Here is a 21,627-nt window from a genome sequence, read left to right on the forward strand (position 1 = left end):
CAGGCATCTCACATCGGGCATGCAAATGCATCTTTATTGATGCTTTTCATTTTCACCTGAGCCAGAAACCAGTCATTATATTTACACAGTGGGGATTATTCTCCTACCAGAGATGCCCCAGCTCCCAAGACATGCCTGGCATATCTGAATTCCACTGTATCACCATCTCCTCTGGTATCAGTATTAAGTAAGCAAGTTTTAAAGGAGACCATACATACCACAGGTGTCTAGTTGAAACTTCCCCACCTGAATTACAGTTCTTTTCCTGGTATGCATCTTTTTCCTATGGGCTCCCAAAAAATTACTACTGTGCTTTTTAGTTGTACTGTTACACCAAAAACCTGGGTATAGTTTACACACAGAACCGTAAATCCATGGGAAATGAGTTCTAGCTCTGTCCTGTACTGAGTAAGCTAAGGCATTGCAAGTCACCAAATTTAGAAAATGTCTGAGTGCACAACAGGTAACATTAAAGGGCTGACAGTCAAAGATCTGGTACGACATATGCCTCCTCATAATTACATTTGCAGAAACTGAAGCCTTTTCTGGATACAGCTAGTAGGAGCCTAGGCTGTTTATCAGGCATACTAAAAGTAAGAGGATGGGGAGAAAGATCAAAATCACAAGTTCAGAGTATGCAATAAAACTTCCTTAAACGTTTTTGTCGTGTGTAAAGTTAGATTGTGGTAATTTAGGAGTACTTCTCTGAAAAGAAATAAATAGAAATAGATAAAAGGTACAAGTTAACATGAAGAAATCTCTCTTCTGTTACTTCTGACTCCATATCTGGGTTTAGCTACTCAGGCATTTATTCGAGTCCCTACTGGAATGTTCTGCATGCTTCCCCTGGTTCAGATAGAGAGTTGTACTGCAAGCTGATATGTTTCCCTCTGACTTCTGAAAATTCAAAAAAAAACAGATACTAAATTATGCTAATAAGAAACAGAAAATGCACAGATATTTCTACAATGTGCATTACTGTGCCTTTTCTTTTTCTTTGAAGATGTCACACTTGGAACATTTTTTTAAACTCATAGTCTCTCAAAGGGAACTACTGGTATTTGACGCATTTAAGCTTTGCTAGAGGTCCGTTAATCATTATTTTGGAATGATCTGTTAAAACAATAATGGCTTTTACTAAGTTAAATCTTAGCAAGAATGATGGGAACAACCTTAGATTAATGCAGTAAGGTAGGATCAATCTAAGTCAAAACAGAAGAAAAGAAATGATAAAGCACTCTATATGTTTAAATGTTAACCAGCACCACCCTCCTTGACACTAATTCCCAGAAAACATTTCTATTTCAATCATTAATAATCTCCAGCCAAAATTCCAGAAAGCATTTTCTAGAGAAACTCTAGAAACAAAGTACTAACACAAATCCGCATTTTCAAGGAAGGTTCAAATTCTATTACCTTGATTGCAACCCTCTACTGGCTTGGATCCAAAACGGGAATCCTGTGTTTACCCTGCCCCATTCCTTGGGTGCATGTATAACATATGTAAGGAACAGTACTATATATGACACTAGATACAGTACTATTTTATGAGATTTCAAATGCTAGCAGAGATTTGGCCTCCAACCTTTGCCTTCTACCTATCCCCAATCCAGATGCAAACTAAGTCCGCTGAAGGTCTTCTTGACATCCTGGCTAACAAAACTCTGTAATTACAGACTGCACAACCTGAGGGCTTAAAACCCAGACCCCAGTAATTTCTCAGGTAATTGCTTGCGTGTCTTGCTGCCATTGGAGCTAGTTTTTAGAGCACAACCATGGCATGCATGCCCAGGCACTTGCCACTATTCAGCCTTATCCAAGAAACAAATTTTACAGAGAGATCTTCAGTTCCCTAAGCTGTTGGTGCACCAGGAAAGCAAGTACAAAGGGAAAGACTTTGGATAGACTCTGAAGGAGAGCAGCAGCCACAGAGAGCAGATGTGAACTGTCAGCCTTAGGACAGTGCCCTACATTGCCGCATGAAAGGGAGCACAGGCTATCAATCTGCAGAGAATTTAACTCTGATTGCTCAGCACTGATGGTCTTTCTGAAGATTTTATTATTACCATTTGTATTATTTAAAAAAGGAAGCTCCCCAGGCCTTGCTGAAGACCTGAACCACATCTTTCCAGAGACTATCTCCATAAAACTAGAGGCTTTTCCAAAATACAATATTCAAACAGGTTGAGTGAGAGAAATTACTGAAGAACAATTAAAAGCACACAGGTCTCCCAGTGAGGGGATTAAGCAATGTTGTCTTACTTTCTTTGTACTGCCAGGATCATGCTTCATGTAGTACATAAGAATAATTTAACACCAGTCCCTTGGTGTGGAGTGGAATACTCGCTCCTTGAGGGCACAGCAAACAGAAGATAAAAAGGCTGAAGAAGGGGACAAAAGCCCTGAAAACTGATGGAATTTATAGGTTTTCACCTTTCAATGTGAAGTACTGATAGATTATCACTGCAAAGGGTTAACTGAGTGCTAAAATCTGTGGCTCTACCAAGGAAGAACTGAGAGAGAAATGAGAAGGTAGGATGCTGAGGAGCAAGGAAACAATATGAAGTCTTGAGTTCCCAGACTAACCTCCAGAAATACATGCTGTATACGAGTCTGCAGAAAGATGCTTTCTGAGCTAGAGTTAGAAACCCAGGTCCCAATTAGTAGATGGGGACACATTAGCAATTGTTAAAAGTAGTATTTTTTTTTAATTTGCTTCTGCTGACTGAACGCTAAGGCAATACCGCAGACTGCCACAAGATGGTGGGACTGCAAAATAAGATTTTGGAAAATTTGTTTGTTACCTTTTCCCCCTAAACTGTACTGGAACACTGCTTAGGACTTAATCTATCTATACAGAAATTACCATTCAGATTTTGGCAGCATAAACAAGCATACACACACATACATACACTGCCTGAAAAGCCCTTTAAGAACTGGATTTTTAAATTCTACTTAGCAACAGTTACACAAAAGCTAGAAATATAATGTAAATGTAATTTTCAATGTACATATTGGTATAAAAATTTGTCAATATTTTTATAATAATGTAAGTAAAAGAGTGTTTCATATAATCTGAGACCTGTTTAGACCTTGCAGTCTAGTATATTTTTTTCACTTTTTCTTTTAAAATACAGAGGAAAATTTAAACATGGAAGACTTCAGTTTTAATCCCTCTGTATTTTAGGTGTTTCAATCCACAAATACCATGAAGCACCTTTCAGCCACGGAAGACAGCTGTGAGTGTCAAAGGAGTGATGAACTGCAAGCTCTCTTGAGGATCAGGAGCATTCATTTCCCTTGCTGGTCTACAGTGTTCTATCCACAGTCTAAGTCAACCAGCAGCATTTATATATCTGCCTTAAAGGCATTTGTGTTGTTTGTAAGATGTGGATCTTTCCAGAGCCTGTAGTGGACCTTTTGTTCCTGGACTTTTTCCAGCTACAACTGATCAGTTTAAGACAAGGCAGTATTTCTCCCTTCAAACCTGGCCTTGCTATTATTCTAGGACCATTACAGCTACAGAAACGTAATGATTATACCTATCTTGGTATTTCTTTTGCTATCTGACAGTGTAATATCAAAGTGTTCCATGATTACACTTTCGTAATTAATATGATTAAAAGTATTCCTTAACAAGTATTAAAATAGAGTATGTCAATTCCAGAAGAAAATCCTCTGTTACCTAAATTGGAACAAGCCTCATTAATTGAGGTGGACTTTTTCCAAGTATGCAATGAATAATTACAAGTTTGAAATGGGAATGACAAAGCACAAAGCAGAAAATTTAATGCAACACAGAAAGCATCAGCAAGCTGAGAAACAGTCTATTTCAGTGTGTCGTGCTGGAAAGTCTGAGAAAGTTTACTTCCCTCACTAAAATCTTAATACTGCTTTACTGTTGATCCCCCACTCCACCACTGTCCATGCAAACGCATTACAAATACAAATACACCACAGCCTCTCCTTACTCATCAGACTACACAGATTCAAAGCCCCATTAATCTAAGCTTTGTCATTAATATCCCTCACGGCATTGCTGTTTTGACAGCACTTTCCTTTGTAATACCACAGGCACTGTCAGATTGATTACACTGCCTGGAGTTTTTCACCCTCTCTACCATAAACAAAAATTACTGAAGCCCAGCAGGTCACCAGAAATCCATGCATAACCCTCACACTCGGACAAGCAGACAGCATCTTCAGAGAGCTGGAGTCAGCACTTTAGAACACAAAACCAACAAGCTCCTCATAAACTCTCGGAGAGGAAATATTAACAGGGCAAGGTCACATTACAAAAAGATTAATGCTGTGCTAAAAATAGTTCTAGATCATGATGACACATAAACAGTTTGCATAAAGAACAAGCAGTAGGGAGCAACAAGCTGTGAGTATATAATTCAATTGAGAAGTTTTGGTAATGAAATGAAGAACAGTACAGTTCAAGAAGTTTGTGTATCAGTACCTCCTGGAATTACTAGAATTACAGTTCCATCATTTCAGATGTGTTACAGATCACAATCCTGGAAACAGAGAGTCTACCTCACCAACATATCCTGTACCCACCACCACATTTACTGACTGTGTCCCTGCTTAGCTGCATTCAGGTCTGTAGAGCAGCTCTCAGATCAGTATGGATGTTTTCCTGACACGGGAGGATGAGTTCCTAACTGGCTGTCTAGGCTGCGTACCTTTGCTGCCAGTCTGCAGACAGCTTGAGTGAGATGCTAGAGCCCATGATAAACCCGTGATGAAACACTGAGTAAGCAACGTGAAGGGAGTATTACAAATGTGCATAACTACGTATAGAAAGAATCAGAGCACTGTTACTGCTGAGAAGCCAGGACCCAGAGGCTAAGGGAGCAAGGCCTGTGTTCAGGTGAATTGTGGAGTGGTTCGACTGATTTGGGGAGTCAGGCTTTGGTCCAGAAATTCAAAGGTCAAGTCAAATGCATAGCATAACTGGTTGAATGTCCTATGTGATTTCTGTTCCCTTGCGTAAGTATCTCCAAAGCATTACTCTCTACATGATTTTCCTATATAATGCATATCTAGTGCAAGCAGTACTGTGCCTAATCTAAGGACCCGCTGAAATTTTGCCTACAACTTGTGAAATATATATGAAAGCATTTTAAGTCCTGAGTTGTCTGTTCTCCTCTCCTTCTGCCACAAGAGCCTGGCTCTACTTTAAGTTAATATTGATCTCAATTCTTATTCTTCTGTTTAAACAGAGGAAAAAACAAACACGTATTCTGCTCCTTTGTCTTTGTGCTCATCACTTTACAATACATGCTACCTTCCAGGGACCCATTCAGGGCAGTAAGCACCACAAGGAATACTGAAGATTGACAGACTCCATTTCCAAGCTAGACATCCACTTCAGTAATTGTAACAGCAGCCAATTCACTTAGGTTAGAGAGTGACGCTTTAAAAGCAGCGATGAAGACAGCAATTTAGGACTGACAAATGAAAAGACAAACTCTATGGAAGGACATTAAAACTTACTTAGAAAAATATAGATCCTTAAAGAGAGACACAAGTGCTTTCAAGTAAGCTGGGCAGAGGCCTAAGAAGCAGATGGTTTCCCATCAGGAAAAACCAGCTCCAGTGAACATGCTGCTAAATTATTTTATCATTTGATAGGTTGTTCAGAAGGCTGTTAAGTTTCTGCAAGATTTTGCAGCTATTTTAAGTATATATAAAACATGGAAAAACACCACAAATAAACAACCTGTTCTTGTTCGCTGGAAGAGAAAGTCACAAATCTTGGAACCCTAAGTAAGGATGCTTTAAAAAACACACTCTCAGACCTTCCATATAGTAACAAAATGTCGTCCTTTCTTAAAGGTGACCATGGCCATCTAAGAAGTCATTTGTCATCGACAAGTGAAATACATGGCTGCCGCCTTCTTTTTTTTTCTTTTTTTTTTTTTTTAAATCACAGATGACACACCAGCTCAATTTTTGAAACTGACATTCACACACAGCAACTACAAATGTTTATTCACTGCCAGTAACTAAAAACACACTCTCGTACAGCAGGACACCAGTTAAACTGATTTAATGACCCTTGCATCATGCTAGAAATGTCTAGGTCTTTAAGTTGTGCCATATGCAGAGGTTATTTCTTCTAGCTGGTTAGAAAGAGGGCTAGAATCAGAAACAACGTGGAAGTGGCTACAGAGGCATAACTGATGAGCAGATTGTGAGGATCAGGGAAGGAAGCCTGGAACAGGTAGAAACGAACAGGAATTTTCACAGGCCTAAGGCCATTTGTGTTTGGCAGGAACCAGCTTTCTAGTAAAGACTTCATTTCACATAAAAATGTTTTGTTTAGGGATTACTGCACTTTCCCACTAGGAAGGAAATAAAGCCCCTACCTTGTGGGGAACTATCTGCTTCTAAAGAAAGATATTCTTATGTACAGGCTTGTATTTAGACAATAAAAGAACAGTTTAATAACCAGTGATATCCAAGCCAACGTCTCGTTGCAGTCTGTACAGTGCCAGCGCAGACTACAGCCCCACTGAGACAACTCAATTTTTTGCATTGACCAAAATTTTAAAACATTCTTTGCCTCTGGAGGAGAATAAGAATTGTGCATGTGGTCTTTCTCACCTTGAGGATATTACATTAGTACCATCCTCATCATTGTCTTATTTTGCTTCAACAATCCCAGTGATTAAATGCATAGGAACATACCAGTTCTACATTCGGGATTATTTGGCTCCAGTAGGTAACAGCATTTGCCAGCTATCATATACTGCCACTGACATACCCTTTTCTCAGCTGATCGCAATGGTGACTAGAGCAGTAAGTAGCATTTTCTCATATAATGTACTGCATTCTTCTTTAGAGGAAATAATGCCAACGAGAAAATATAATAGGGATTTTGTTTTACTAAATATGCATTTACGTGCTTTCCTTGTGTGCATGCACACAAACACAGGCAGGTGAGCTATGTAACTTTAAACTCTTGTGATAGCAGTTATGAAAATCCAAGCCACACACATCAATCAATCACATAAGTATTAATATTTGTTTCAGTGACATTTCAAATATTTTTTTCTCCCTGAGCAATCTTAACTCTCATGTCATCTGGTAGTAATTGTGACGAACAGTTGATGAAAAAAGGCAGTATAAAAAGATAAATACAATTTTGTACCCATTCTAGATAAAAATTGTAGAACAAACCCTTATTTTATTTTTCTTATGCAGTGCTATATTCGCTATGCTAATTTCATGGAACAAATAGTCATAATCTACTTTGTATCATTACAAACATATGATTTGTAAAGGAGCTGAGGGACTTTGAATTTAAATATATGCCACACCAGCCAAGAGAAGCAAACACCCCAAAAGGGCAAGCAAAATGGATTCCCCGGAGAGGACAATTTTACACAGAGGTGGAGCTCTACTGTAAATACCAAGTATATTTCAAATACTAGCAAGCATGAATGATTGCCTAATTGCACTGTTAGTTCCTTAAAGCAGATTTCACAATATGTGCAGATGCATACAGAGGGAGCGAGGTATTTATTGATTTTTGTTTTTCAACTGACATACAATTTTCGGTTGTTTTTTTTTTTCTCTTCACACAAAAGGCCTCAGCAGTTTTCATTTGTAGCAGTTGTACCTCCCCTTTCAAAGGCTGTGAGAAATGCTGATGTTCCAGTTTTCATACTAGGGGGGCTGGGGTGCTTCATGTTTCAGATGAGATACTGGGTTTTATCATTCTGTGAGTTTGAGAAATTTCAAGTACTGGTTCCATTTTCATACGTATAGCTCATGGTTCTTCAGCAACACCTTATCCAACTATAAGATCAAGATCAAATTAATACATGAAGATTTTTGCCACTCTCTGACTTGTTCTGGATTCACTCTGCGTTTTTATAACTGACTTCATTATCGGAACATCCAGCTGCTAACTCCTGTGAGAGATACCATTTATCAAACATGTTTTATGTTTCAAAACATGGCTGCATTTTCTTTTGAGCAAAGCTATTCTACTTCTTTCAAATGTGCCACGTGTTCTGCTTGCATTCATTCTGTGGTCTTCTTTGCCAAAGGGGTGCGGATAGGAATGCAAGAGGGGAGAATAGCAGGGTCTTCACAGAACTGTGGACAGCAGATGAACTCTGGGCAAAAGAGCCAATCGGTGCCTGTGCACTTGAGCTCCATCTCCCAATGGCTGTAAGGTGTTTCACTGTGGTGCAACCATTTCAAAACAGAGGTGACATTTCAAACGAGGACTTATCATGCCTGTACATTCTTACCTTTTTTTTTTCTTTTAATTCTACAAATTACGTATTTTACCGAAAGCATAAAGAGAAGAAGGATTACTTAATCCTAATTCTCACACAAACATATGCACAAGCTTACACGCATGTTTCAAAGCATCTTCACTTGTTCTAAAGTCTTTGCTTGACTTGTGCGCACTTATACACAGAAAAAGTATCAGCATGAAAAATGGCAAACTCCTCAAACATCAGCTCTTTGTAGTAGTTCCAACACTGATGACAGCAGCTAGTCTTTCTCCCAGTCAGAGCCAGCGACCCAGTGCTGCTACGGAAGCATGACCTGGATTCCATTATGCTTTGTGCCCCATCAACAAAACCATCAACTCAGCTCTAACTGCAAAAATCTGTTATTATTGATGTATGAGAATGGGCAAAATGTAAATTAATAAACAGAACCTAGATAGATTTTGCACTATTGGACTTTTGACTTATAATGACATATAATTACAGATTAAACACAGTGGATCTGGCAGGACCGGTGATTTATAGGCAACTCCTTCTGATGTTTCTAATTGCTGTAGTAGAGATTATGTGCCTTCTTCACAGCAGTAGCATGTAAAATCCCTTCTCCGTTTCATCTGCTAAAGGTCAGCTAGCATGCCTGTTCCTGGGGCTCATTAGTGTGTGCTACAGATATTGCTAGATAACCTTGCAAAAATTATGCATCTGAGTCCTGGTTTCATTTGTTTTGAATAGACAGAACTTGTGCACCTCTTTCAAGCTGCACCTCTCAGTGGGGTGTTCAGTACATCATCTTCCTGGAGTTTAGGGGGGGCTTTTTTCTGAAGCATTTCCTCCACAATTAAGCATTTCTTCTACAATTATTCTGTTTACAGGCTTGGAAAAATAACCTTTTGTTTCTGCCATTCACCTACTTGTATCTCTGGTAGAGAGATGTACCGATCCAGACATCTGTGCCATCTGTGCCAGATACATGACCAATAATATTTGTCTTAATGTCCAAGTAAGGTAAACGTACCCAATTGATGCTTTACCATTTTTAAGTAAGTTACACAGTACTTGAATAGACGGTGAGTATGCTACAGACATTTATCAGCTAACACTGTCACTTCCCACAGTCATCTGGCTCCTTAAAGCTATTTTCTGGTCAATCATCCTAACTCTCAACTTCCAATAAGAAACTAATAAACCTCATAGGAAGACAGTTCACTTTTCCAGAGCATTATAAATTCTTGACACTTTTTAAAGTCCTTTTTAAAGGACTCGGGAAACTATTGGAGATAAAACAGCATATATCTGCCTTCTGTGCATCTGTGATACACATCTGTGATACTTCATGCATAACAAATTTGGTCACTTCATACGAATAGGGAAGGGTAAGAGGTAAATAATTTCCAGCAATTAGATTTATATCATGGCATGTTCTTGCACTAAAAGATCAAGTTATGCTTTCCTTCCTGTTACTTGCATTGCTATCAGTCAAAGGTCTCACAAAATAAATGTAACTTGCCTCTTCCTCCTAATTCACATTAGACCATCAATTGGAGTGAAGTATCCCAATTCCATTTTGGAGGTGTGTTACAGATGTCACTTAGGGCACACACTGAGGACAAATACTATTTAACAGTCTCTTGAATTGGAATTTCATTACCATCGTATTAATTTTGATCAGAGTTAAAAAGGCTATGTGGCATTCATAATCCACTGGTTCTGTTTCTCTGATTGCACACTCTGAATATGTGGAGTACTGTTGTCAATACTTATAGGAGGAGAGCAAGTTCAGCACAAAAAATTAATCTTAGAAAAGACTGAAGTCATACACAACTGCGTGAAGAGGTCTGGGTTCTTTCTTGGCCCAGAAAATTCTCATTAGCTCTGAAAAAATGTATAAATATTGGAATACAAATTGGACCCAGACCCTTAAAGCCACATAGGTTTGTTATTATGGTCACAACGACTTTTATTTTAAGACCAAAGGCCCAAAATTTTAAAGACATACATAAAAGTAGACTTCCCTTCCAGTCAGTTTTATAGGTAACAGAACATATTGAAATTGGCGATAACAGAAATTCTTCCTTTGTGGAACTGACTAAGTGCCAGCATCACTACTGTATTTCAAATGATACTAAGATCAAGGCAACCTAGATATTTCTGATTAAGCCAAACCATTAGCAATACTTTTCCTAAACAGTTTTTCAGACACCAAAGTCAGAAAAAAAAAAAAGGACGACATTTTAGAGTGATAATAGGAAACACAGAAAAACCCACAAGAACATGTCATTCTGTCTAAAGTATCTAAAGGGTGGGTTGAAGGAGGATGGTGACAGACTCTTTTCAATGGTTCCCAGTGACAGGACGAGGGGCAACAGGCACAAGTTGGAACATAGGAAGTTCCGTTCAAATACACGGAAAAACTTCTTTACAGTGAGGGTGACAGAGCACTGGAACAGGCTGCCCAGGGAGGCTGTGGGGTCCCCTTCTCTGGAGACTTTCAAGACCTGTCTGGATGCAGTCCTGAGGGATGTGCTCTAGGCAATCCTGCTTTAGCAGGGGAGTTGGACTAGATGATCTCTAGAGGTCCCTTCCAACTCTGAAATTCTGTGTGATTCTGTGATTCTGTGTCTGTTGCTGACACTTGTTTTACAGCACCGTGGGTCAGCCAGTACAGCAGATTGTGTCTTGTCTAGGCTTCAGAGAGTAGGGGACGGCTGGAGGACTTTACCTGTCAAAAGAAGGCTTCTCTCCACAGTCAAATGCATCCTGTAACTCCTTGACAAGATTCGCCTGCCCAGGGAGTCGAAAAAGGCCTTCTTCCTTTAGCCCTCGCTGTCGGATAAAATCCACGCACTGTTCCACCAGCATGGGGGCCAGGCGGTTCCCATATCGCTTTTCATATCGGACAGTATCTTCCAGTTTCTGGCCAAAAATACCTGAATGAAAAAGAGAAATGTGACTTGGTTGAGATTCATAAACACATTTGAGGACCTCCTGTCTTCTATTACAACCCACACAATTTACAGGTCATTTAAATGCATACACAATTAATCTACTCCTTTCTTAAGAATAAAATGCTCTATTTCACTTTGATACTCTCGTGGAAATACAATGCTGACATATTTTACAACAATGCTCAAAATTTATTTAAAATAAAATACTGTAAATGATTTTTCAGACCATAAGCACAGAAAACAGAAATAATACGAATAGGATTTTCTGTCACAAAACTTCGGATTCAAAAGAGATCATCAAAGAAGATGAACCAAAGCATCTTCTTTGGTTCATGCTTAATTACCTATTTAAAAAAAAGTAGTTCCTGTATCAGTTTCAATGGCATATAAACATTACCTTTATACATGGAAAGCAAAAGATTTATAAATAAAACTCAGGATTTCATTCCTACTAAACCAAATTATTAATTATGTTTTCCCACATAAACAAAGACTGTCCCTATAATGTATTACAAATTGCATTATCCCTGTCTGCTTTAGCAACAATTAGTTTTGTATATGAAGTATATCCTGACGTGAATGGTGAAATATGTCAGACAAACTGCAGGAAACCTGCATTTATACTTAACCTCAGAAGAACATGGAGGGTTTTTTTGACAGAATTAACTTCAACCCGGATCTGAGGATATCATTGCTACCACTGGAAAGACAGCTACTGTTCATAGCTTATTTTGTCTTTCCCTTTCAAACTGCAGAGCCAGCCATCATAGACAGCCTCACAATAATGTCCAGGCATGTCATCTGTGATGGAAGCTCTCTCTTGAGACCACCATTTGTTAAATGGTATTTGGGGCTGAACTGAGGCAATTCAGTTTCTATATATAGCAAGACAATGAATAGTTCTGAGGCAGTCATGATCAGGAACTAAAGACCAAGTAACTGCCTATGCTTGGAAGGCTCCTTTTCCAGTTACGTACGCTATAAAGTGGAAAAAAAAAAAAGAAGTCAAATTGTGTCCTTCACTGAGCACAGTTCCTACTGGTTTAAAAATATTCAGCAAGGACACCAGAGTTGTTTTGGTTTGCTTTCTCTAAAGAAAGACCAAGGTTGAGCTAGTGAGCTTTTGCTTTTGGCCCAAAAACTTCATTCGCCCATAAATTACAATTACATGAACAACCAACAACAAGCTAAGGTAGACTTCAGATTGAAGTATCCTTCAGGGTAACCTTCAATGTGAACATTTTTCCTCCAACAAAAGAAAGATAACGCACACCTTAGTTGTAGGGGGGAAAGTTGCCTTGCGTATGTTCCAGGATGTTATGGCAAGTGGGTAGCAAGCTCTTAGTTGCCCATACTGAAGGTCTGGGGTCTGTATTTAAGTGCAATTGTTTTTACTGTAGCACAGGAAATAACTAGAGAGAGTAACTGATGTCCAGCTAAGACATCCAGACAGTATTCTGAGATGCAGAACAGCGTATTTTGTGATTTCCATGGTACCCATACTTGTGGATGCCAAAACCAGCAGTAGGTAAGGGGACTGAACATCACACAGTGACTCTTTATTAGCTTACTGTTTTTCATATTGTACAAAGCACAAACCCCAACAATTAGCAATTAAAGAAGGAATTTTTGAAATTTCAGAGTGAGTCAAGCTCACAAGAATACTGACGGATGTGGAATATTTGGTGTCTGCAAAGTTCAGCCTCTTCATGCTGGCAGAGGAGTTAAACTATGTTTTCTTAATTCTTACATAACTTCCCAACCTGCCTATGGGGATGGCAAGAGTATTAAGTGAATTCGGGTTTCTTGTCTTTGTCTGAGTTAAGGGTTGCTGCTGGTCAACATGGAGGAAATCTTAAAGTCCCTCCATTTTCTGAACCCTTCTGCTGAAAGTAGTGGAATTAAGGAGGAAGGTCCACTGAAAGTCAGTTAAGGAATCTGTGTGATTATGGGAATTTGGGGATTTCAAAGTCCTTCTTAATATTAAAGAAGGCTGCTGTTCAGTGTCCCCAAAATTGTCCCTTCTCCTGGCTGAACAAGCCCAACTTCCTCTGCCTCTCCTCAAAGGGCATGTGTTCTAGCTTCAAAGCATCTTGGTGGCCCTTTGCTCAGCTCCCTCCAGTTTATCTCCTTCCCCCCCACCACCTTTTTTTAATTTTTTTTTTTTTATAATGGACACAATATTTGGAATATGGTCTAAAAAATGCTAAGCAGAATGAGTTAATCGCTTCCCTCCCTCTGCTGGCTCTGCTCCTGCTGATACTGCCCAGACTGCCGTCAAACCTTCCTTGCTGCCAGGTCTACTGCTGGCTTGTGTCCAGCTTATTGTCCCCCAGGCCACCCAGGTCCTTTCTGCAGAGCTGTTTTCCAGGGGTTATTCCTTCTTAGGTGTAGGACTTAGCCGTCCTACTTCAGTTTGTCCTATGAACATACAGTCTGAGCTTCCCTTCAAGAGCCACGAGATCTCTTCATTTTAAATGTAAGAGGTTTGGACTCTTTTCAAACAAAATTAATCAGTATAAGATAGGATATTCCACATATATGATGTACAATTACAACTCATGTCGACTGATAGTACAATTAGTATGAATAAGCTTTGTCTTATTGGCTATACTTTCTTCCCTCCATGCTAACATTCTTTAATCAGTAATGTGCATACCGCAGCTTACATTTGCAGAGAAAAGAGTAAGTTCTCAAACCTACCAGACTGCTCTGAAACAGTAATGACACTGCTGTCAAAACACATCACTTTCTATTAATACATTTTTTGGGATGCTGCCTTTTTTTTTTTTTCATTTTAGAATTGGCTTTCCAAGCATGCCTAATAGATAATGAGCAAAGTCAGAATAAGTTTTTTTTGTGCAGTGGGAGCAAAACCTCATATAAATGGGGCTTTATATATATGTGCATTAAATGGATATGACAGACTTGGTTTTGTATTGGAGCTGCAAATCACAGGTACTGAACGAAGAAAACCTTAAAAAAACTATATCTGAGGAAGAATAAAACCTGATATGATGGAGAAGTAACCAGTGTGAAGAAAAAAAAAATTAATCCAAATTAGAGCCTAAAATTTCCCAGTTCTGGTCCCTTAAATGTAAAAACTGAATTCTTTCTACTACTGACTGCAATAAGGTACATGGTAAATTAAGGGACTTTTTTATTTTAATTTTTTTATTTTTAGTTTTTTTAATTTTAAGTTCATTGAGACACTTAAAATACACATCGCTAGGAATGCCTGAAGGAGAGACAGAATAACTACAGCAGTTGTCCCAGATTTGACAGACTGGATACAGATCCTACACAATCCTCAGAACACAGTTGCATTGAGTCTGACCACATAAATACTTCATGGCCGGAGGTGTAGGTGTATGCCCCACCATCCTCACATGACAGATAAAGCTTCAGGGACTGGGCTCCCCATCTATATGAACGGTGATAATACCGTATCTACCTCACCAGCGTAAGGATCTCCACATTCAGATTTGGGAAGCTCACAGCTAGCGCGGTAATTCTGACAACAATGTAATAACCTTAAAGTTAAGACCTAAGTCTCATGGAAAATCACCGCATCACACCCAGAACTGCTTCTGAAGCCACCATTTACTACACTCTGCATTCTCCAATTTGTTTGGCTTTGGAATTCATCTCAGGCAGGCTTGATTTCAGACTAGGCTGAACTTCTCCAAAGGAATAATTTCCTTCACCTAACAAATGCAGAACTCTGCATCAGGCAGCACTTGGCCATGAAAGGAATCAGTCACGATAAGCCTGAATAAATACTGACTTAAGTTACAGACTTGCTGATGCCTTATGGAAAAAGTACTCTGTTGCCAGGGGCAGAAGTGGCAGAAACATGACAACTCTGCTTCCGCATCATGCTGTCATAGCTTCTACCTTGCTCATCATCTTTCTGGTGTCTGTTGGTTTTTTCACTGTTTTGGAATAAAAGTCATGATCATTGCCCTGTAAGGTGCATCTTCTTCCACTGTCACTTTCTAATGCTTTTATCCCCTCTTACGTCACAATTCATGACTACAGAGATATTGTAGATTAATAGTTCATAAAGACTAAGACATTGACTATTACGAAGCAAAGGCAATGCTGTGAAGAATTGTCATTGCAAACCCTAGTGGTTGGCAGAGGCAGACAACGCTGAACACTATCAGCTATACCTGGTAACTACTAGCATCTCCTTTACAGAGAAGCAAGGAAAAGACAGTCCAAGTTACAAAGACTGCAACATAACCACAACCACAGAGATAATTTCACATGCCGTTTTTAAAAAGTAAATTTCCACTACAGTAACTAAACAAGAACACCTCTGTGGAGAAGGAAATAAAAGACAGCCCTCATAACTCACGTTGTAATCCAAACCCAAGTTCTCCTCCTAAATCACAATTTCTCTGCAGAAATACAGAGATGTACAAATGCTGACCTGTGGTTTGGTTTATCCTTGGGATAAGGTGCCAGAGGGGAAACAAACAAAACCAACAAGAAACCTTGAGATTCAGAATGGCAGCAGCTTGGCTTCCCCACAGCTGGCGGAAGGCAGGGAAATGTACAAGATTCCAGTTCTGACCAGTCGCCAGATTTAATCAGCAGAACTGCTTTTTCAGAGAGGCTCTTGTAGGTCTTTAAAGCTATATCCAATTAAGCCAAGATCATGCATAACATCAAAGAGGAAAATCACATGCTAGTAAAGGGCATGCCGAGCGGTTATTCATTAACTAGAACATTCCCGTAGCAGAAGTTTTGTAAACATTTTGAGAAGAGAGAACATTTGGAATTTGGATTTCCAAGCCTAACAGATACCCATAAAGCTTATGAAAGAGTGCTATATCCAAATTCTGCTTATGTCTACTCAAGAGCTGTGAAAGCACTGTGGTATTTTCATATTCAAAGTTACGGTATGTTTTTTAAATCTAAGAATGCTATTAGTCAATGATTTCCTTAGCTACTGAACGCAGGCAGGGGTCACATCTCAAGACTACTGACTCCAAGCTTCTGATTCAGTAAGAAAAAACGAGAAAGATCTAGGCAGTTCTGTCTCCTTACTCTGTAAGAAATAGCTTGAAAAAGCCCACCTGCTGCTCTAGCTCTACCCCAGCACACGCACTCAGTGAGCCAGGGTATTTCTGCTTTTCCCAAGCCACCCCTCAGCAGTTCAGATGACAGCATCATTTTCAGGCAGCATAAAGCACAGAGGGCCTCTGCTTTCACCAGAGGGCCGATGCCTGTACATGTGTTCTCTCGATGTGCAGCAGATGATCTCTGTCCTTCAAAAACAAGTTCTGAGTTTATGGGCTATAGTGATCAGAAAGGGTCAGTTAAGGTCATAGAAACTGGTCTCAGCTTAGGATCTGGATGAGAATTTTAAGCAGCCCTCAATTCTACATCAGTAATTCATTGACAGTGAAATTACAGATCAGGTGAATGGCTTTCAACAGCAGGCCTGGGAACAAAGGTCCTGGAGTAACACAAAGAAGTGGCTGTCATGGCCACATAATACAGAGTTTTAAATTCTTATCAGCTTTCTGCTACGGTGTTCCCCACCACCAAGCGCCATTTTGAGTGGGTCAAAGGCAGAGAGTATTTTCTTCTGTACAGAATTTTGTTATGTACAGGAGAGGAAAAATCCCAACAAAAATAGCTGTGGCAGAATTTTGTTCCCGCCTGACTCATTTTCTTTCCTTCAAGCCTTCTCCTACCACACAGTGAGCGTGATGCCAGCAGTAGATAAGGTAAGATAAACTCCTGCCCTGGAGTTTAGCACAGCTGCACACCAGAGGTTACTGCTTAGAAAAAACAACTCTGAAATAAGAGCAGAACTAGCTACAGGCTGGAAAGGAAGGAAGGCAATTTTAAAAACATCACCAGGAACTTATTACAGTCAATCACATCAGGGCCTGCACCATTTCTCTGGCTGTGGCCAATGCCATCTCCTTCTCCAAAACTCTGCTCACCCAAATTCACCATGTTATTGAATGTTCTCACCACTGCATGCCAGCAAAGTTACCCTCAGTTATTGCTTTCTCTGCTTACACTGCATGAACTCCCAGGAGCTTTCTGTAGTGGTACCACAGAGCATCTTCCCTAAATTGGATTTTAAAGACACTTGGCTCTTGTGACTGTTCAGATGTTGCCTTCTGAGCACCGACTTCTCCTACGACATGACCTCCAAGCAGGTCTGACATTTAATTTTTCACAATGCAGCTTTGATCTTGATTTCCAGGAAGGGTTCCACACCTTGAATCATGGGTGAAGATGACAATGTACCTCTGCCTAAACATAAAATGTCATGATTCCCTTGTAGTTCTTCCAATGACTAGCCAATGGTTTTCCATGCTAATTTTATTTTGTGCATCGCATTGCACAGCTTAGAACTAATTGATCTGCTTTATGCAGGTATGGGCTAGGTTTGCAGAAGGCTAGTTTTGCCTTTTTTTATACTTAGGTGTACAATCTGCAAATGAGGTTATAAGAATTTGGTATGCCAATTAATAATAAGGTTTGACTGAGAGTCCAGTTAATGTTCATCTTTCTGTTGACTTCAGTGAGACATGGACCTAGTTAAACATGCGCACCCAGCATTCTGCAGCTCTGATCTGGCCTTGTGACAATGCTTTTGACAGAAAATGTGTATAAGGCAACTGAAACAAATGGTACGTGGAGGAAAGCAAATTAGCAGCATGGCCTCCATCATTCTGTCCTCTGCCTCAAGCGCTGCGGCTTCACTTGGAGTTCTAGACATGAAGAGTTTCTGTGTCAGAACATACGGGGAAAAAATCAACAGCTGAAGCTCTTCTTGGAGTGGCTAAGGCTGCACCTTGGGCACAAAGGCAGCTGTCTGCAGAATTATCAGTTAATCCTTTATTCAACTTCCAAACATTTCTCAAATAGTTAAGTGTATAAATGGGGCACAGACAGCTCTAATTCACACCGACACCTTGAAATGCACTTCATACAGACACATCCACATCCTCCTGCCCAGTCTCCAGAAGGACTGAACTCCAGCACCGAAGGGAAATGCTGGCCTTGGGGAGGGGGGGTACAGGGGGCAAACAGCTTTCAGTGCTGCCTCAGCTGCAGGTGATAGTTGATCTCTGCCGTAGTTCTGTGGTGAGTCCCTCACTGGTTATGACCCCTCGTTTCAAGGCATCGCCCCGACTGCGCACACAGCCCTCAAAAGCAATGACGCTACTACATCACGACTGTCTCGTGAGCAAGGAGCTGCCTGGTCTTGCAAAAGGACAGATGGCAGCATGGAGGAACAGTTTAGGGAGGAGCAGGAGATGAAGATGATTGTATTCATAGAAGCTCTGTGTAAGATCATTTCTCACACTTCAGAATAACATGACAATTTAGCCCCTTCACTTGGATTTCTCTGTCCAGCTTAGTTTTTAAGGCAGCACCAATATTCTCCTTTTCCCCCACACAAAGTTTTTGTCCCCATGATAGTAGTAGTTTCTCCCCACGCATCCCAAGCACCGTGGCACCTTATCACCACTTGTCATACCCCTTTCTCAGACATGGGTTTCCCTTCCAGCACTTCCAAGTGACATATTTTGAAAGCCAGCCCCCTCTCTGCCCTCCTCCCGCCCAGTACTGCCATGCTCTGCTTCAACAGGAGTATGTGCAATGCAGAAGAAAACTGGCTTTAAACATCTCTATGCAGCAGGTGGGAAGGCAAATGCAGGCTGCAGGGCAGCAGGATGAAGTGGCAATGCAGCACTTGCAAGAAGACAGTGCATCGTAGGGTTATGCTTCAATCCATCAGAAATCTCTGAATCCAAGGACTGAGTCTTTTGCACAGATGCACATTTATCGAGTTGCTTTGCTCCCTCTCTTCTCCCCCCTCCTCCCACACAGACAAAATGCACACCTGAACTCTTTTCCCTGATGTTCTGGCAGACAAATAGGCAACTCGGAGCACCACGGGTCTGATTCCCCCACTGCTCGCACTGATTTTTGCTCAGAGGCTCTGCTATAATCTTGTCTCAAGCCACCTCATTCAGGCAGCCCATTCATGGGCTATTATGTAGAGGAGACAGTATCAGCTGGCCAGCTACAAACAAACGAACAAAGAAGTAAATAAATCATTCGTGGAATGTTGGCATCTGCATTGTTTAATGCCTTTTGTTTCGGTACTCTCATCTGCCCCTGCACACACAGCCTCCTTGACTTCTCAGAAACCATGGCTTCACTAGCAAACCAGAACACAGCGACAGAATGGACCTACCTTTACGGAAACTAAAACACCGCTTAATTCTCCTATAAGTAGTTTTAGGAATGAAGGGAGCTGCTGCTAAGGCACCTGGGCTGCGGACTCCAGCATTTCTGTCTTCAGGCATCATACAGGCCAGAGACCCCAGGTCTCTCCAAAGCTTTCCTTTACCAGCTGCATTCAGATGAAACACCACGACTGCTCATCGTTACTGACTGCTGAGGAGTTCTTATAATAGCGTATTTTCCTCTGGAGCTAGGAGATTTGTGGTCTTCTAGATCTTGGGTAGGGCTTGAAGTGATTTTAATGTTCTCTTCCCTGCTTCAGTTTTGCTTTGGGGAACAATTTCCTTCCGTCTCTCTATTTCCTTTCGTTTCTTTTATTTCTTGCGGCGAGACAACTGTCTATTATGCAATGTCACAACAAAAGAGTTTCAGCAAAAAGATATATCTTCCATTCAAACAGAAGTGCCTGCTCAGATGGAGGGGGAGAAAGACCTCTTCCTCCCAGCTGGAACAGGGTGTTGAGTGGCAGAGACTCCAATTCCACAGAAAAAGGTCAGCGCTTCACGGTGCGCAAAGGGAAAGAGAAGAACAATACCATAAAGGCCACTGAAGAATCCTCCGGGATACGATACTCCTTGCTGGCTCCCTTTATCTCTGCAACCAAGAAGCAAAAACAACAGCCCCTCTGCCCAAAAGGCTCTCTGTTCGTAACAGATTCCTTTCAAAAGGCCTTTTATATACCCAGCTCCCTGTCTGATGTTCTCATGGGCTTCTCGCTTGTTTTATTGCCTTCGAACTACCAGAAGCTCTCATGGGAGAGGTGCGTCAGATGCGGCAGCACAGCGCATCTTTGCCAGCAGGATCCTGGGGAGCTGCTAAGGAATACGTGCCTCCACACGGGGATGCTCTGCTTGCTCGCTCGCTCCCGGTCCCACGCCTGGCAATGGCAGCCACGGCTGCTGCTGCTGCCTGCGCCAGCCCCTCGCGTGCAGCAGGTGCAGGGAAACGACGTAGAGGAGGGAGCTGCCGCAACGCAGATTTGTCTGCTCCTCCGGGTGACTTTGAGTTGACTTCAGGCGGCTGTTGTGTGCGGCAGCTTGAAAAGCAAGCAGGCTGTGCCTGGCTCCCGCAGGAGGTGCCAGACCTTACGTTACTACCCCTGCTAAAACGCTCACGCTCCTTCTTCTCGCCTCCTCCCTCCCCCTTAGTTGCAAGCTCTGCAATTAAAGCTCAGGCCTTTTCCTCCTGTAAAAAATTGCCTTTTTAATCTAATCAGGAGAGGAATTTCATGTGCAAACAAGCATTACATGCCCGGGCTCATTTACATTTCTTTTCCCTTTCACAATTTTTTCCACAGTCACCTTATTCTGTTGGTGCAAAAAACAAGCTGTTTCTCATCACCTTAGCAGATTCCCACCTACCCCCCTCCTGCCTTCTCTTTCTAGCACAGGTTAACAAATAACAATTTAATGATATGGTTAATCATTTACAGAGCTCCTTGCTCCGGTACCAGGCGTCCTTTCCCACTGCCAGACAAACTTTAAATATTAGTCGCTCACCAAGGCTCAGACACATCCGTTGCACGTGTGCGCACGCACACACACGGAGTTTGCTTACAATACTTAAAAGAACCAGAAAATTCAAATATGTTACTCAAAGTGGCACTTGACTTGTATGACACCAGACTATTGTGGTTTACCGTCTAGTACTGAAATTTAGGAAGCTGATACAACACTGGTGTTTTGATTAAATAGCTGTCTGAAATAATTTTGTGTTGCAGGTAATTGTTACTGGCTAGTCATCATCATGTGACTGCAACTTCATGGAATCGGTAAAAAGATTTTTAACTTCAGTGGCTACAGCTCATACAGGCAGGCTCTTAAGACAATTTAAGCCAGAAGTGCCCATCTTTAGAAGGGTCAGACTGTTTCAGCAGCTGTAGCAACATCCATGCAGCAAGGGATAACAAAAATATGAGTGTGTCTGGCCATACATAATTACAGAACAGTTAATACGGCTTATTAAGACTTGCTCAAGATAGCTCAGACTATCAAACTAAGTAACAAGTAGTTAATAAAATGGGGGACATGCTAGAAACACAGTTCTTAATGGTGACACATCCCACGATACTCTTTTTGCCTTGTTATCACGGTCAAACCTTCTGCATGAGCACTAAACCCAAAATT

At 40.9% G+C, this 21,627-nt stretch overlaps 1 protein-coding gene across 7 annotated transcripts in view; it reads right to left on the minus strand.

Annotated features, from left to right (window-relative positions):
* Positions 1-21,627, minus strand: part of ARHGAP24 (Rho GTPase activating protein 24) — a 229,403-nt gene that overhangs the window by 14,663 nt on the left and 193,113 nt on the right. For 5 of the 7 annotated variants that reach the window (XM_063335819.1, XM_063335818.1, XM_063335820.1 and 2 more), the window contains one exon: positions 10,984-11,191. In XM_063335819.1, the coding sequence (XP_063191889.1) occupies positions 10,984-11,191 (208 nt within the window). Of the gene's footprint in view, positions 1-10,983; positions 11,192-19,451; positions 20,750-21,627 lie in introns of those variants that run through there. The other 2 variants (XM_063335824.1, XM_063335821.1) reach the window with 2 other exon arrangements.

This window comes from Chroicocephalus ridibundus, chromosome 5, assembly GCF_963924245.1.
Source record: "Chroicocephalus ridibundus chromosome 5, bChrRid1.1, whole genome shotgun sequence".
Lineage (NCBI taxonomy): Eukaryota > Metazoa > Chordata > Aves > Charadriiformes > Laridae > Chroicocephalus > Chroicocephalus ridibundus.